Genomic DNA, 18,607 nt, shown 5'->3' on the forward strand with positions numbered 1-18,607 from the left:
GTCATTGCCGTGCGCTGCCACGTCTGCTCAGCTCCGCGGTAATGGAGGCTGAGGTTGAGTGCTGACGGGCCCGGGCGCTTCCTTTAGCTTTAGCTCTGGCTCTGACTCTGGCACTGACCTGGGGCTGGGGCGGGGGCTGGCAGCCCGAAGCCTGGACACCTTTTCTCAACTTTCCGGGCGGGGACGGCCTGCGGACAAGCAGCTCGTTTGGAGCTCTTCAACGCGGGGAGGGAATTCTCTTGCCTGGGGTCCAGCCTGTAAAGCCGCCGCCTCCTCCCAGGGATCCCGCCACACCGGCCGGGCCTCCTCCATGCGTGAGTATTCCCGCATGTACAGTATGCGCTGTCCGACTGCCCGGCGTGCTTCGGTCCTCTGGGTTGCGCCGCGGGAACCTCTTTGTCGTTTGTCCCCTCTTAGGGGCCAGTCTGTTGAAGTTTGTGGTCTCTTGCCATTTGCCTTCCTTCACTTCATCCCCTTGCCTATTCTATCCCAGTTTTTTGCTTCACACTTTTCTTTCCCTCGTTAACTGAGCAAAGACCAGCAGTCCCTACATCTAGCGGTTTGAATGTTTTGTCTTACCTGGGGTTTCTTAGTCTACCGCCGAAGGCTGTTAGGAATAAGGAACATCGAATCAATCTGCAGTAAAGTTTGAAAACAAGGGTTTTTTCCAGGATTTCGTTTTTAAGTTGTATTATTTAGGAAGTAGATTTTGGTGTACGTATTGGCAGAGCCATGTTTTTGCCGTAAATTGATCAAGATACAGTTTCTTTTCGATGGGGGGGGGCGGTCTTTATCTGTTATTTGCCTTTTAATCCTGCAGTTTCAGTAGTTTTTAAATGATTTCACACCAGTATAGTGGCCATCCACTATAGCTCTTTCTAATATTTACACTCTAACATATGGAGTTACAACTTGAGCAATTCTTTTAAAGACTTAAAAGGCCAACTGGTGTACTTTCATCCATCTTTGTCGGTCCTGACAATCACCTCTGTAGGACAAGGAACACTTTTGAAGAAACAAACTCAGAGGTAAAGTGACTCAGTTACAGTCAGATAATATGTGGCACATCTGATCTCAGAACCCAGATCCCTTGATAACAAAACACAACATTTGGACAGTGGTGATTCTCCTTTATTTCAGGTAGTTCACTGTGAAATATCTGTAATATTGAATTGGAAATGTGTTTGTTAGGTGTTTCTTGTTAACTTCTACCTGATTGTAATATTTTTCATATGACACAAGTCAGCTGACAAAAGACACAAATTGTGACCTACCTAATGCTGACCAGAGCTTAGATCACAACTTAGGCTTCTGACCCATTAGAGTTTGCGTAGTCCTTTCATCAAAGTAAAGTAGGTAATAGACCCTGGGGGAGAATTTATTTGAAAATCTAGTTTTACAAGGCCTACTCATTCAGTTTTTCTGGTTGTTTTGTTACCTTGACTAGTTTAAAAATAGTAAACTGAGGGGCGCCTGGGTGGCTCAGTCTGTTAAGCCGCCGACTTCGGCTCAGGTCATGATCTCGAGGTCCGTGAGTTCGAGCCCCGCGTCGGGTCGGGCTCTGTGCTGACAGCTCAGAGCCTGGAGCCTGTTTCAGATTCTGTGTCTCCCTCTCTCTGACCCTCCCCCATTCATGCTCTGTCTCTCTCTGTCTCAAAAATAAATAAACGTTAAAAAAAAAAATTCTTTTTAAAAATAGTAAACTGATGTTTAAATGTCTTTTCTTTTGTTCAGAGTTGAAACAGGTTGACAGCCATTAACCTGGATTGCAACTACAGGTGGCACTGGAAGCAGATTGGTTCCCGGACATGCCCGGTGGAAGGAGGGGCCCTAGTCGGCAGCAGCTAAGCCGTACAGCTTTACCTTCTTTACAGACTTTGGTTGGTGGGGGCTGTGGCAATGGAACAGGCCTGAGAAACAGGTAAAGAAGAAATAAGACTATGCATAATTTGTAATATCCTATGATCAGTATGACAGCAGTCATCATGCTATTGTGATAATTTGCTTATCAAGATTATTTGTAGCAATCCTGCCCTTGAAGATTGAAAGATCAGTATTTCAGAGTACTTTGGAGTGGAAAGTTGTGATATGGGGCCCACAAAGTGAAAGTAGTCCTGTTCTTACAGCTGATAATTCAAATTCTAGTCATCATCTTTTTTAGCCATTAAAAGAAGGGAGAAGTGAATTTAAAGTATAAGACAAATGTGGTTGTTTAACTACTTACTAACATTCTTTTTTTGGACAGGGGAGGACAAATTAAAACTGACAGTTAATGTGAAATTCTAAAACTGTAAGTCATATTCTATCAAGGATCTTACAAATTATTTTCTTCAAAAAATTGTTTGAAATGAATAAACTATCAATTGTAACCCAAACATTGTAAGACTTATGTTGTATGAGAGTAAAGAGTTTGGCCTTTTTAATGGAAATTTATCTTTGTTCCTAATTTTCAGAAGTTAGGATGGATTATTTCTAATCTTATCCAGGGTAACTCACTTCATGAGGAGTTTCAGTCATATAGCAGTGGAAAGAGATGGCTTTTACTTTATCAAGTGTTTGATCAAGATAACTTTTGTCACGTAATTTCTGCTTCCTTTCTAAATAGAGTTTTCTCTTGCTTGGATTCTAGTTTTCAGTATTACTAGCAATCTGGACTCTTGTTGCCTTTTCAGCCTTCCTGATGTTTTCTGTGCACTTCTCTCTTCCTGGCACTTTTTATGGCTTGAAAAATCACTAAAACTATTATTGAATTATGTTGTGACACTTTTACCTAGAGAGGTTATTTTGGAAGGTGGTTCTGTATTTGTTTCTTGATGGGAAAGAAGCAGCCTAGAATAAGTTATTACATACCACCTAGAAAGGATTATAAGAAATATGGATAATAGCAGTGGTAGGTGGCCTAGAAAATAGTTTTAGGAAGAATGTGTACAAAGTAAGACAGAATCCAGACTAGAGAACTCACTTCTGGAGTGTCTGTAGAGTACTAATAGATAATTGCTTAAGTGTGATATAATTTTGGATGATATATTTGATTCTGCAAGATACAGGTCAGCTGGAGAAGAGAACATTTGCCTGTATTTGGTAGGTGTTTGTGGCCTGATTGGTTAAGTTAAACTTGAGAATGTCAAGGAGCTAGTTGGGTGACACAATCAAGATTGAAATCCAGGGGCACTTGGGTAGCTCAGTTGGTTAAGCATTAGACTTCAGCTCAGATCATGATCTCATGATCTCATGGTTCATGAGTTCGAGCCCCACATCAGGCTCTGCAATAGCGCAGAGCCCTACTGTGTCTCCATCCCTCTCTTTCTGCCCCTCCCCTACTTGTGCACGTGCGCTTTCTCTCTCTCTCTCTCTGTCTCTCTCTGTCTCTCTCTGTCTTAAAAATGAACGTTAAAAAAAAGTAAAGGTTGAATTCTGTAGTTCCCTGTCCTCCTTTTTTCTTATGGGGAGCAGGAATTTTTGTTCATAGGAAAAGTGCTTCAATGATTGCCTTCTAAAGAAGAAGGATATGCTGTGAATTTCTGAGTTTCCTGGAGAGCTTTTAGTTGAAGGAGAATCTTATTTGAGAAAGACTAAGAGTGATTTTTTTTCTTTGTTTTATCCTTGCTTATACTTTGTTATGTCCAAATGATCACTGCTTTCTCCATCCCTTCTAATTCTTCTTTATTCCTTGGAATCTTTCTTGCTGTATCCATATGCTTAGCTAAAACCTTGGTAAAAACCTTGGGTGTTAAGTCTCTAATGAGCCTTCCTGATAGACAGCATTTCACATGTGTTGTCACAGGTAGTTGCTCAAGGATTTAAGTGGCTCCTAAATGACTCCACTGAAAAGGACTCTTGGAAGTTTGCACCTGGTTTCCTCCAAACTTTACCCCATGTACCTATTCCCTCTGCTGATTTTGATTTGTATCCTTTTGTTGTAATAAATCTTAGCTGTGAACATAACTATATGCCAAGCCCTTTGAATTTTCCTAGTGAACCTCAAGCCTGGGCATGATTTAGGGACCTGTAGCATAATTTGAAAGAGAATATTCTATGTTAACATTGAAAATAATTCTTTAAAGAATTCTATTCTAACTCTTGTATTACAGGTGAAGAAACTGAGGCTCAAGAATATAAAGTTACTTTCTCAAAGACTACAGCTGGTCTGTTTAGACTAGGACTACCCACAGTGTATCTCAGACATTTGTGTTATTTTGCTTTTTTCGCATCTATTTTTATATCCTGTTAGAAAAATAATACTTTTATTATTATTTAATAATACTGTTTATAATACTATTATTTAATCATACTATTATTATTTTATTACTCTGACTAATTTTTTGAGATGTAGAGACAAAGTCTGTTTATTTTAGCTGCCTTTTTTTAAGAACTTTGATCTTACCTCCTCTTAAGTTTTCAAATTAGAATAAAACTCTTTTTCCCCTCAGATGCTCTACATCACTTTATTTGACCTTTGTCTCTTTGTTTTTTGAAGTATAATAGCCAAGGCTGTATAGAATATCACAAGTGTAGATCTTCTGCACTTTGTTTTGAATATTTCTTGAAGCCCAGCATTTTATTGAATTTGTTAACTGCAGAAGCACATTTGTCTTCTTTACTTGGGAAAAACTGTCAGAACCTTTTTAACCTTTAAATAATAGCAAATAATTTAGCATGATTTCTCCTTTCATGTATTTTTGACTGAAGAAGAATAAGAATTTTCAGCATGTTCCAGAGTAGAGGCTCTTAAGCTTGTAACTTCTCATCAGAATTTATTTCCTTATCTCATTGATTATTAACTGGGGAGAGGGAATGGCTTGGCTGTTGGCATTAATCCCCTTCATTCAAGTCTACCAACTTGTACAATTGCACACCTTTCACATTTTATTCTGTGTTGAGTGCACCTCTTGTGCAGTGGCCCATGTCCCATAACACACCGGAGGGCTATGGTATGATAATTATGGGTTTATGATTGAGCAGGTAAGGTTATGAGACCTACTGGTAATTCACAACCTACTCATTGGTAAGCTTGTTCTATTGGAGTATGCTCTGGGAATGAGAGGAAGAAACTTTTACAGTTTTTACCTACCCTCCCCCCATTCCTGTTCTTCCCTTCTAGCTCTTCTGAGATTCTGCCATGGTATTCTTAACTGTTGAGAATGAGCAGAGTTCATATTCCCATGAGTCACTTAAAGTACTGTAAATGTCACATACTAATGCTACAATTCTATATTTGGAAATCTTAGAGTAGAACAGCAATGCTGATATTGTTCCCTCTCTAGAATATTCTTTGGAAATATCTGAACCGAGCCTCTTTTCCTTGGTGTGTAAACAAAAGTAGACCTTAAATCTCTGTAACTATTCCCAGGCATATAAACAATTGAAAAGTTTATTCCTTACCGCGCCCCCCCTCGACCCCATCTTATCATTTTAGATAGCCCAGCTATTTCTGACCTATAAAAAATCCGGAAGGAAAGAACAGCAAGAAGATGGGGATTAAAATCTCCATATTTTAATTTGTGTTTTAAAAGATACCTCTTTTGTGACTATATATTAGTCTGCTGTCTTCTCAACATAAAAGTATATATGTGCAGTGAACTAGGAAAAGTACAGTCTCTGTTCTTAAGATTATGATTTAATAGACAAAGCATAGATGTATACAAAAATAATGTAACAGTAATGGAAAGTACAATAATAAAGGCATAATTTAGGTATAATGGTGGCACAGAGGTGAGGTGAATTGGTTTTGACTGAGTGAGTCATAGTAAGCTTCACGGAGGATATGCTTGATCATTTAAAGAAAGTCCTAAAGGGGGCGCCTGGGTAGCTCAGTCGGTTGACCTCTGACTTCGGCTTAGGTCATGATCTCGCAGTTGACGAGTTCGAGCCCCATTTTATGATCTCATGGTTTGTGGGTTTTAGCCCCATGTCAGGCTCTGTGCTGACAGCTCAGAGCCTGGAGCCTGCTTCAGATTCTGTGTCTCCCTCTCTGCCCCTCCCCTGCTCATGCTTTGTCTCTCTCCATCTCAAAAATAAATAAACATTTAAAAAAATTAAAAAAAAAAGTCTTGAAGCATTTTGTCAGTAAATGTGTAAGTGAGAGGTTAAGGAAGGTGGTTTGGAATGGTATTGCTGGTGAAAGGAATAGCATGTACAAAAGAATAGCATGTATGTTCACAGACAGCAAATAGCATGGGTATTCTATAGGTTGCATATGGAGGCGTGATAAGAGATGAGGCTAATCTGTTAAGCAGAGAGCCTCATAGGACATACTGAAAATTTCTGGATATTATCCTGTTGGCAGTAGAGAGCCATTAAAGAGTTTTAGGTAAGACAGTAACACTATCAATTTCACTTTAGAAAGATCTCTGAAGGCAGGTTGGAGAATTTGATAGAGTTAATTTTAAGGAGATTACTTCAATAGTTTAGGTAAAAAATGGTAACTGCTTGAACTAAGGTATTGGGTTTAGAGAGGAGGGTACAGTGTAGAAAAAGTTTTATAAAGTAGAATATATAAGATTTAGAGAGTGATTAGGTATGGAGAGGCAGAGGAAAGTTCTAATATGACTCCCAAGTTTCTGATTTTGGCAGCTACTGAGTGGGCCATGAACTAGGATCAAGACTATAGGAGGAAGAACACAGCAATGTCCAGTAGATAGCATGATAACATGGGTCCGAAACTCAGCGGTGAGCTCTATGGGGAAAAATTTTAGTTTTCAGCACATTGGAGATCATGGAAGCTGTGGCCACATGTTAGATCACTGAGAGAGTGTGCATAGAGGGAGAGACAAGTAGGACATCCTAGGAGAGAGTTTGGGGGAAGGCCAACAGCTAAAAGGTTAATGGGGAAGGAAGCAGGGTCCTTTTATGCTCTATAACTCTGAAAGCTGTCACCATTTGAGTTAACCGTAGTTTTCTTTTTCAGGAATGGTAGTGCTATTGGCCTTCCGGTCCCACCTATCACAGCCTTAATCACCCCAGGTCCTGTTCGTCATTGCCAAATTCCTGATTTGCCTGTGGATGGGAGCCTGCTCTTTGAATTTCTCTTTTTCATCTACCTGCTGGTTGCTCTGTTCATCCAATACATCAATATCTACAAAACAGTGTGGTGGTATCCTTACAATCATCCTGCTTCTTGTACTTCACTGGTAAGTCTTAATAGGACTTTATGTGACTTAACCAAGAAACTAGTGGAAAGCCTATGTGTACAAATTACTTGTCTTAATAATTTTTCTTTCAATAAAATGTTTTTCTGTTAAACCACAGATTACTTTAAAAACTAATCTCATAAGATTGTTAAAATATAAATATCTGTCTTTGGTCCTTGACCAGACAAAGTAAAAATATAAATGAAATATAAATGAAAATACAAAAAACATTTAAATAATTCGTTACAATAATATCAAGGAAAAGTTTTGATACTTAGCTTTCTTTACACTGTCTTAAATTTGTTGGATATTTAAAGTGCCAATATGATTAAATTCTAGGAAATTTATCTTTTTAATGGCTATTTTAGGATAATGGCTGCTTCTATAACAGATAAACCTAAAATTGTATAATGCTTCAAACACGTAATATCTGAGGCAGTTGTTTTGGTTCACAGGATTAGCATGCTTCCATGTGGTCAGTCAGGGGACCCAGATGGAGACTCTTCTGTCTTCCAGTATGTGGCTTCCAAGGTGGCTGTGGTCCATCTCCATCAGCCAGAAAGGGGAAAGAGCATAGGGAAGTATGAAGGAGAGTTTCTTGTGGGCCAGGCTCACATCATTGTCACATGCTTCCACTCCTAACTGCAAGGAGGCTAGAAACTATAATCCTTTCATAGGTTTTATTGTTATGGTGAATAAAATTGGGCTCTGTTACAAAAATAAAATGGAGACAAAGACTATCTTTGCTGAAGTATGTCAGAATATATTGTAGGTTTCTTCTGTGATCTTTCCATTTCTCTAGGAGAGCTGGGACAATCTCAGTGCAGAGAAGGTTCTCCATAGATGGGTATATAAACTAACAAGTAAGGGTGCTCAGGTTACTTGATAGGTAAGTGGTTGGCAGTGGCAGATTTGGGTGGGTAGTGAAGATACACTCTAGGAGAAAGAAGACTATTGTGCTGGGTAGTTTATGTATCTGGGACTTATCAAGATTAGCAACCTTCCTTGGCCTGGTAAACATAGGACTCAAATGTGGACCAAAATCTTCAAAATGATATGGGAACGGAAAAAACATTAAACAAAACAAAACAAAACTTGTATCATTTGGTTGTTCCTGGAATTAACTATTAAGAATTTTCTTTCCGGGGACTCTGGGTGGCTCAGTTGGTTAAGTGACTGACTCTTGGTTTCAACTTAGGTCATAATCTCATGGTTTGTGAATTTGAGCCCTGCATGAGGCTCCACACTGAAGCCCTGCTTGGGATTGATTCATTCTCTCTCTCTCTCTCTCTCTCTCTCTCTCTCTCTCTCTCTCTCTCCCCCCCCCTTCCTTTCCCCCCCCCCCCCCCCCCCCGTCTTTCTCTCTTTACTCCTTCCCCACTCATCCTCGCTGTCTCTCAAAATAAGTAAACTTTAAAAAAAAGAATTTTCGGGTCACCTGGGTAGCTCGGTTGGTTAACCATCCAAGTTCGACTCAGGTCATTATCTCCCGGTTCATGGGTTTAAGCCCTATGTTGGGCTCTTCGCTGATAGCTCAGAGCCTGGAGCCTGCTTCGGATTCTATGTCTCCTCTCTTCTCTCCTGTCTGTCTGTCTGTCTGTCTCTCTCTCTCTCAAAAATAAATAAATATTAAAAAAAAATTTCTTTGCATATTGATGATACACCTACTTAATACCAAGTAAGAGAATTTTGGTTTATTTAAGAATTGTACCGATTTGGCACAGCTCTCGTGAGCTCACTTGCTCTTACATATCAAGAGTGTACTTTGTGTTTTAATAAACTTTCCTGCTTGTGTTATTCCAAAAAAAAAAGAACAAAAACAAAAAAAAAACTTGTAATGATTCAGTGCCAAATTGTGTGCTTTTTTTTTTTTTAATAGCCTTTTCTCCTGGATTATGAATTTATTGAGTGCAGGAACTGTACTTTACCCTTCTTTGGCCATGTTGTTGTAAAATGAAGAGGTTGGACTAGATGATCTTTAAGGCTTCTTCCAGCTATGTAGCTCTTTAAGTAAATTCCTCACTATCTTAACGATGACATTGACAAACATTCATTGCTTACTATTCTTTGCAAGTATTATCTTATTTACTCCTTCTAAAAACAGGTACTACTGTCTGGTTTTTATTTTATAAATGAGGAATATGAGATCTAAAGATTGCAAAGCTGGCTCGAAATCACAGTAGTGACAGAATGAGTGCTCACTCAATGCTATGCTTTACTTTTTGTATTTATTCTGTATTTACTCCATAAGTACTTGCTGGGTAGTTCATTATTCAGTTTTCACTTTGCCATTCCATGGAAACTTCTCAGTTGTTAAATTCGTAAGCTGATCAAAGAACTCTTCTCTCAGTCAAATGTTTCTGGCAAGAGTTCTTTTAAAAGTCCCCTACAAATGTTGCCTTGCAACAAAGGGAGCCAGTGCTCCTGTCATAATCAGGAAGCTACTACTATAGCTGCTGAGTCCAGAATTATGCTTCTTTTGCTCTGACTCATAACAACAAAAATTAATGCCTTTTACCCTGCCCCATTTCACTCATTTCTGAATTCAGATTTTATGTAATGCTTATGGTTGGCAGAAACTAAGTCAAATCTAGAACTTCAGTTGTAAGAAAGTCTGGAAATGTAGTTTTTAGCTTTCTGGTCTGTGCAGTAGAGGAAAGCACACTTAAAGCAGGTTATTCTGTGGATTGGCTCACTTATCTGCCATATATGGTCCTAGCTCACACAAAACTTAAAGTTCACTTGTGACGCAAAGAATAACATCTGTAGAACAGCAAGTAAGATTTTAGTCCATCCATCTGAAAGGGGCCTGAATCAGTGAGCTGTTCAAAGATGAATGGGCTCCAGAGACCTAGTTACTTCCTGTGACTGAAGGTATTCAAACATAGCAGATGGCTATGTGACTGGGATGCTCTAGAAGGGACTTAGATCTCAACTAGTGGTCTTTTTTTATTATGTGTGTCTGACTCAGAAATTTGTCAGACTTATATATTAAGTTTTTCTTTTTCCATTTCAAAATCTTAATAATTATCTAAAAGAAAATGTAGACCCCCTGAATAAGTAAAGTATTGTTCTAGCTATCAAGACATTAGATGAGTAAATTTTAACCCTAAGAAACATAAAAGCTAGAAGTAGCATAGTAAACTATTCAGAATAGTCAGGAGTGAAGGGTGATTAATCAGATATTCTGGTTTACAGGATTACCAGTTTTTGGTGATTCAGAATATAACAAAATTTGCTTAACAATATGATACATTAGGCACTTAAATCTTTTGATACAAAAATGTCTTAGATGGACTGGTGATAGTCCATAAATAAGACCATAAATAAGACCCTCAAACATTAGGTAGGGGTTGTAGTAAATTTGTTTGCATTATTTTGGAGGAGTGGGGTAAGCAAGAAGGAGTCTCAAAGCTAAGAGGGTATAGGGGTACCTGGGTGGCTCAGTCGGTTAGATGTCCAACTCTGATTTTGGCTCAGGTTGTAATCTCAGGGTTCATGGGATCAAGCCCCATGTCCGGCTCTGCGCTTACAGTGCAGAGCCTGCTTGGGGTTCTCTCTCCCTCTCTCTGTGCCTGTGTGTGTGCTCTCTCTCTCAAAAATAAATAAATGTTTAAAAAAAAAAAAAAAAGCTAAGGGGCGCCTGGGTGGCCCAGTTGGCTGGACATCCAGCTTCGGCTCAGGTCATGATCATATGACTTGTAGGTTCGGGCCCTGTGTCGCGCTCTGTGCTGATGGCTCAGAGCCTGGATCCTGCTTCAGATTCTGAGTTTCCATCTCTCTCTGCCCCTCTCCCGCTCACGTTCTGTCTTTCTCTCTCAAACTTTAAAAAATTTCTTTTAAATATGGGGGACCTGGGTGGCTCAGTCGGTTAAGCGTCCGACTTCAGCTCGAGTCCTGATCTCACAGTTCGTGAGTTCCAACTGTGAGTTCAAGCCCAGCATCAGGCTCTATGCTGACAGTGCAGAGCCTGGAGCCTGCTTCAGATTCTGTGTCTCCCTCTCTCTCTCTGCCCCTTGCCTGCTCACACTCTGTCTCTCTGTCCCTCAAAAAAAATAAACATTAAAAAAATTTTTTAAATAATATATGTAAACTCAATCTTTTGTTGCTCATTACCTCATTCCAGCCCTCTTGCTGATTTTCAGACCCATCAGGCATATATATTCCTGTCTTAGGGCTTCTGTGATTGCTTTTCCCTCTTCCTGGTGCTCTCTGCCCTCAGCTCTTGTCGTGGGTGATGCTTTTTTGTCATTCAGCTCCCAATCCAAATGCCACAGTCTCAGAGATGTCCTCCCTAACCAACAATTTAAGTTGACTCTGCACCTCTCATCCCAGTTATTATTTATCACGGTCTTATTTCTTGGGAGCAGTTATAACTGTCTAAAATGCTTTTGCTTGTTAGCTTGTCATTGCCCTTACACTTAAACAAATTTATGAAAGATATGGCTTTAGCTGCTGTAACAGGGTGGCTAAAGCAGAATAGAACTTTATTTCCTTATGAAATAAGAATTAAGCAGGTGAGGGGCATCTGGGTGGTTCAGTCAGTAGAGCGTCAGCTCTTGGTTTTGGCTCAGGTTACAATCTCACAGTTTGTGGGATCAAGCCCCACATTGGGCTCTGCACTGACAGAGCAGAGCCTACTTGGGATTCTCTCTCTCTCTCTCTCTCTCTCTCTCTCTCTCTCTCTGCCCCTCCCCTGCTTATGATCTCTCATGCTCTCTTTCTCAAAATAAATTAAAAAAAAAAAAATTAAGTAGGTGATATGCCAGTGTGGCACCTCTTTGTTTCTGTTGCTCTGCCAGCTCCAACATGCTTCTTCCAAATCATAGTCCAAGATAGCTACTCTGACTCCTGTCAGCACATATGTCCAGCAGGAAGGAGGAAAGGAGAAAGACACCTCTTTCCTTTAAGGGCATGGCTTGGAAGTTATATATATCACTTCGTTCACATCCCTTAGCTATAAGTAGTTTTTGCAAGGGAGGCATGGAAATAAACCTGTAGTTAGCTAGGAGTCAGTGCCCACTTAAATTTGACTATGATGGCAGAAGAGACAACTAGTAATCTCTGCTATCCCCTTTGCCTCTCACAGCACAATAAAAAGTAAGATCCAGGAGAGCAGGAACCTTGTCTGTCATTCTTCAGCAGTGTATCGTCAGTATCAAGAAGAGTACTTGGAGCACATTGTGGGTGCCCAGAACATATTTACTGACTGAATTAAGAAATTCAGCTTTTGAAGAAGGACTGTGGAAAGCTATTGACCTTTTGACCATCAAGATGAAAATACATCCCAGTTTTGTTTGTTGCTAATGATGTTTCATTTTGCTTATTATTTATATAGGCTTAGAATTAGAAGGAACCATATGCAACATCTAGATAATGCTGTCATTTCTTAGGAAGAAGAGATCAAATAGAGGACACGTTGTTAAATCAAGTTAAAGAGAAAGACCAAAGTGAATATAATTGATATATCAGCCAGGAGGGAGTTTAGGTTAGTAGATGCCCAATTAGATTAATATAAGCTTGCATAGAGAGACCAAAAATATTAACTCCTGAACGCTAAGAGTTCCATCTCATCCATTACATTTAACACTTATAAATATGGCATTTTAAATAAATTATTCTTGCTATAATTCTGCAGGTTGTCACTTTTTAACTCAAAGCTATAGTCTTTTCCTTTCAACACAGTAAACTTTCAAAGAAAGGAGAGGAATACATTCCAGATAGTTTAAAATAGTGTTTGTAAAGTTAAAGCAGTTTTTCATGAAAGGAGAAATAGAAGGTAGGTAGTCTCTTCAAGAGCTTTTAAATTCTTGTGGTCTGTATATGTAAGGTGATGTAAGGAAGATCTTTTGAGGGGGCAAACATTTTGGTGTAATATTTGCAGCCAGATATACATATTTCTTTCTGATGCAGTGATTTGTTTCTCTTAACAGAATTTTCATCTCATTGATTACCACCTGGCAGCATTCATCACAGTGATGCTTGCAAGGAGGCTTGTATGGGCCCTCATCTCAGAGGTAACAGCTCTAGAACACTATATTTTATCACTTGGAGCTAGATTAGTTACTAAGATGGATTCAAGCTGAATATGTGACGTGTCCAAATATAATTGACTACAATTACAAATTAATTTCTTTACTTCCACATGAGTTGTGCTAGTTATTTTTAAAAGGTTTTCCTACAATATGTTTAAAATTCAGTGTCCTGTGTTCAAGAGAATGGTTATAAATCTCTTTAGTTTGATAGGAGCTTATTTATAGTTTCCAACTTCTTCAATATAATCTTTCTTATTTTAGTAGTTATAGTAAGAATAGGATGAATTTTAAATAACTATTGATACGAAGAGTTATATATAAATGAACAGTTGCATCTAAAACTTTGTTTTAGGTAACATTTACTTGAAGTTATATACCATTTTTGGAGTTGCTAGCAAGAGATACTTGTTTGAGTTTATTAAAACTTGGAATTTTAAAATGACAACATCCAAATTTGCATAAGACTAATATTAAAGATTAGAATCTTAATGGGCAATAGAGGAAAGACTTGGGACGTTAATGTCTTTTTTAAATTACATGTTGTTGATATAAATGGCCATTGGTAATTATTCTTTAATATATTTGTAAACTCCAGTGAAGGAGGTAAAATGTGTTCTCTTAAGATTTTGTTATCTTATGCCCTATAAATGATTATGAAAACAAAAACAAAAAATCTTAACTTAGCTAAAGTGACTAAGAATTTTAATTTTGGAGTTTATAATTTAATGTATAGTTTTAAGTAAATAGTTACTATAATTACAGATAACTGAGAGTCAACTTTTTTCCTTCCAAAACATGCATGTTTTGTCTTTGTGTCTATAAGCTCTGATTTTCAGGAACCTTATTTCTTGTGAGCACAGAGTAAGTGCAGATGTTAAGTCATAACCTGAAAGGCATTTGAAATGAACCAAAAGTAGGATTCCCTGTTTTTTCACAGCGGGAAAGCCTGTCTAAAACCTTTTCTCCCAGGTTCGTTATTTAGATCATGAAAATAGATGCTTGCCTTTGGATATATTAAAATCTGTTCTTTCTTTAGAGGAACTCAGTGGAGTTTTATGCTTTTATCTGTGAAAACTGGCAGGATTTTGTTTCATCTCTTCAATTACTTAGAAATGGTACTGTTTATGCCAAATTAGTATGTCCAGCTAATGTGTAAATTCCTTCATGACTGAGGTTTCTACCTTGGAGCTCCAAGGGCTATAACTTGACCTACTCTGTTGTTTCTTTTGCTAATGGCTTAACAGTAGCTTAACAATTTTTGCATGATCTTAGTTGGAAAGTGTTTAGCTGTTTTCTAAAGAAACCTGCAATTCTTACAGAGATCAAAATACTTAAATTTAAAAAGATTTCTGGTCAAAGACTTAAATCTGTAAGTTAAAGTCCATGAGAAAGAATTAAAGAATGTTTAAATAGTTGTGGGATATGTACATAATGGAATAGCACACAGCCATTAAAAAGATGAAAATGTACTGACCACTAAGATATTAAGTGAAAAAAACAAAGTACAGAACAGTGTTTAAAATAAGGCAGGTGGAAGGAACAAAATACACCTGCTTATATATGAATAAATTATCTGTAGAAGGACATACGAACTAATAATGGACTGCCTAGTTATGTCTGGGAACAAGACCACTAGGAGGGAAATTTCACTACAAACACTATTACACATTTTGTATTTTGAGCACTGATTATATTACCTATTCAGAAATTAAAAATAAGAGCTGTATAGTGATTCTTTTCCTTAAAAAAAGCTAAATTAGATAAGAACCATCATCTCTCCTTCCTTCCATTAAAATGTTTACATTCTTTTTTCTTTTCTTTTTTTTTTTTTTTTTTTTTTTTTTTTTTTTTTTTTTTTTGCTTAAATCAGAAAGTATCCCTACCTTCAGAAAGACCATTTTTAAGGAGAGGCTGGAGGTAATTAATTCAGAAAGCTAAATACTATTCTTGGAGGAATACCTCCCAACTAGATAAGACTGTTCATTCATCTCCAGGCCAATTCTACTTCTCTATTTGCTCCACAAGACCAAAAAGTTATTCAGCTATTCTTCTACCAACCTGAGGCAACTCCCTTTTTAAAAAATTATTTTTGTAAATAGGAAAATAGCATATTTTACTGAAAAAAATTGGAAAACACTAAAATATAAAGCAGGAAAAAATGGTAACTTACAATCTCATTATTGAGAAGACCATATTTTCGTATATTTCCTAATCTTTATTTGTATATATACTGTACTTCTCAATTAACATAATATTAGGAATATTTTTCTACTCTTTACCTGGCTTGTTTTTGCTTATTCTTTAGATCTCAGCTGAAATATCACTTCCTCAGAAAGCTTTCCCTCAAAAAAAAAAAAAAAAAAGAAGAAAGCTTTCCCAATGATTAGGGGTCTCTTGTTATTTGCTCTCCTTAACAGCCTACTCTTTTCCTGTAGCACTTATACCACAATTATAAAAATAATTATTTTGTGTAAATATCAATTGTCTTTTTTATTTCGGCAGCCTCATAAAGACAGAAGTCTTATTTGTCTTGGTTATTACTGTGTCCCTAGGGCCTGATACAGTATCTGTCATACATAACATAGTGGTTAAGAGCTTGGACTTTGGAATAAGGCAAAAATGATAAATACATCCAAGCTCTGCTACTCTGGTGACATTGGTCAGATACAGCCTTTAAATTTTGAAAATGGAGGCAATGGCATAATTCCAGCAGCTTTGACACGTGAGGTACATTGGCATGAGGTATATATCAGGGTAGTAATACACAATTATTTGCCCTGCTGTGACTGAGAACAGTTTGAACCTTCTCCATAGTTTGAGGCTTAGGGTATTAATTCACCTGCTTCTTTGCATTTATAAGTAACTATATAAATATTATATATTGCATGTATATTATATATGCTATGTAGTATGTTGGGTAAACTAAGAAACGGATATATGAAGGACCTGAAAGTCTCTTTATTCCCTCCCATTGCTATTGACCCCACATAATTTTTTTCTTCTTTCTGTATTCTGACACTGCTGTTTTGAGGTTGTAGGAATCTACCATTTTCCCCTGCATTTTGCTCATTCTCTTCTTACTAGTTCATTGTAAAAGAAAATAACATTGTAAAACTTCATGTTTAGATAAGTACGCTTTCTTACTGTATTTAATCAGTTTTTAAAATGTGAGATTAAGAACAAATATTTGAATAGCTGTGATATAAAGAAGTGGAAGTGATTGTACATTACTTCCATGTTTGCAAAAGTCAAAAAAAGAAAGTTTTATTTACATAGGGATTTGTCAGAGAAGGTCTGATTATTTTCTGAATCTTCAGTAATTTATTACACATTAATTCAGCAAATAGATTGGGGGGAAGCCTGCAAGAAAAATGGAAGTGTTGTTACTCCTGTTGAGGTCATTACAGTTTAATCTGAAGTCAGATAAATTAATGGTTCAATATCTTTATGTACATAAAAATCACCTGGTAGATTATTAAAATACAGGTTCCTTCACTTACAGCTTTGTTCTCTATCTGTAAGGAAAGGCAGTAGGAATTTGCAAGTTCAGTAAGTAGCCCAAGTAACTCTGATGAATGTGGCTTTCATACTTTGAGAAGCCCTAATGTAAACAAATTAGACAATGTCATAAGAACTTAAAGAACCAAGAAATTTCCTGGAGAGGTCTGAATCTTTAAAAATGAGGAAGGTAAGTGGGATGAGACAGTTTTTCTCCCACCACCCCCGCCCCCTTTTTTTGGTCACAGATTTCCACTAAATCTACTAATTCCTTACTTGAGTCATATTGCTTTTGAATAAGGCCATTTATAAAATGTTCCTTTTGGTGGTTCCAAACTTCCAGGCCACTAAGGCGGGTGCGGCATCTATGATTCACTACATGGTTCTGATATCAGCTCGTTTGGTGCTACTTACTTTATGTGGATGGGTACTTTGTTGGACCCTCGTCAATCTCTTCCGAAGCCATTCAGTGCTCAATCTCCTTTTCCTTGGCTACCCGTGAGTACTCCAGTTTTACCGTTGTATTAGTAAGTTTTTAAAGAAATAATTTGGGTCAAGCAAACAGTAGTATAAAAGTGAGGAAAAGGAAATTCTTCGAATATAAACCAAAAGTTTACAAAATTGGAAAGATGAGTGGATAGGGTGACCATATAATTTATTTTCGACACTAGGACACAATTGGAGCAATAGGCTTAAACCAGGACTGTCCCAAGAAACTTGAGAGGTATGCTATTCTACCAGTGGAGAATATTTTAATTGGCTGTCTTCACCAAATAAAGGGACCTGGTACAGCCTGTATTGACACAAATGATGGGTAGTGTTAGTTGAATGGACTGGCTCAACCAGTCTTACTCTTTTGGTCAAAGTACTTTGATATTTGGGTTCATGTAACAAATATGCTGTACTCATGCCCTATAGACTTACCTTTTTTGACCAGCATTTTATTATGGAAACTTAAAAAAAATTTTTTTTAATGTTTGTTTATTTTTGAGAGAGAGACAGATCATGAGCTGGGGAGGGGCAGAGAGAGAGGGAGACACAGAATCCAAAGCAGGCTCCAGGCTCTGAGCTGTCACCACAGAGCCAGATGTGGGGCTCAAACTCACGAACTGCGAGATCATGACCTGAGCCAAAGTCGGACGCTTAACTGACTGAACCACCCAGGCGCCCTGTGGAAATTTTAAACACGTGAGGTTGAAAGAATTTTTCAGCAAACACCTGTGCAACCACATCTAAATTTCACCCATTAATGTTTTACTATCATTGCATAACACATAACTGTCCAACATTCCTCTGTCCATCTATCAGTCCACCTTGTTTTTGATGCATTTCAAAGTTAAGTTGCAGACCTCAGTTCACTTCTTCCAAAATATGTCAGCCTATGCATAGCAGTCACTAGAGTTTGATATTTGTTTACAGTTTTTCTTTTGAGGTAAAATTAATACATAAAATTCACAAATCTTGTGTACATTTGCTGAGTTTTGATAAATGCATACACTTATAAGTCAGATCTGTGTCCCAATATAGTACATGACCATTATTCTAGAGGTTCCTTCATGCCTCTTTCCAAACACCACCAACCACTTCCCAGAGGTAATCACTGTTTTAATTTTTTTTCCACCATAGATTAGTTTGCCTGTTCTAGAATTTCATATAAATGGAATTATACTGGATATACACTTTTGTGTAAAGCTTCTCTCAGCATATTGTTTTTGAGATTTATCCATGTGGTTACATATATCAGTAACACTTCATTGTATGAATATACTACAGTTTGTTTATTCTCCTACTATTGAATATTTGGATTGTTTCCAGTTTGGGGATATTACTAAGAATAAAACTGTTAGGCACATTCTTACACAAGTCTTTTTGTGAAGAAATGTTTTCATTCTCTTGAGAGAAATATCTAAGAGAGGCCTTGCTAGGCCATAAGGTAGGAGTATG

General features: G+C 37.6%; 1 protein-coding gene across 1 annotated transcript in view; it reads left to right on the forward strand.

Annotated features, from left to right (window-relative positions):
• The window catches only part of TMEM39A (transmembrane protein 39A), a 30,688-nt gene continuing 12,081 nt past the window's right edge, over nucleotides 1-18,607 (forward strand). The window contains exons 1-5 of the mRNA XM_058731315.1: nucleotides 1-314; nucleotides 1,735-1,921; nucleotides 6,908-7,130; nucleotides 13,064-13,147; nucleotides 17,007-17,161. Coding sequence (XP_058587298.1) covers nucleotides 1,809-1,921; nucleotides 6,908-7,130; nucleotides 13,064-13,147; nucleotides 17,007-17,161 — 575 coding nt within the window. The 5' untranslated portion in view covers nucleotides 1-314; nucleotides 1,735-1,808. The remainder of the gene's footprint in view (nucleotides 315-1,734; nucleotides 1,922-6,907; nucleotides 7,131-13,063; nucleotides 13,148-17,006; nucleotides 17,162-18,607) is intronic.

This window comes from Neofelis nebulosa, chromosome 5 (genome assembly GCF_028018385.1).
Source record: "Neofelis nebulosa isolate mNeoNeb1 chromosome 5, mNeoNeb1.pri, whole genome shotgun sequence".
Lineage (NCBI taxonomy): Eukaryota > Metazoa > Chordata > Mammalia > Carnivora > Felidae > Neofelis > Neofelis nebulosa.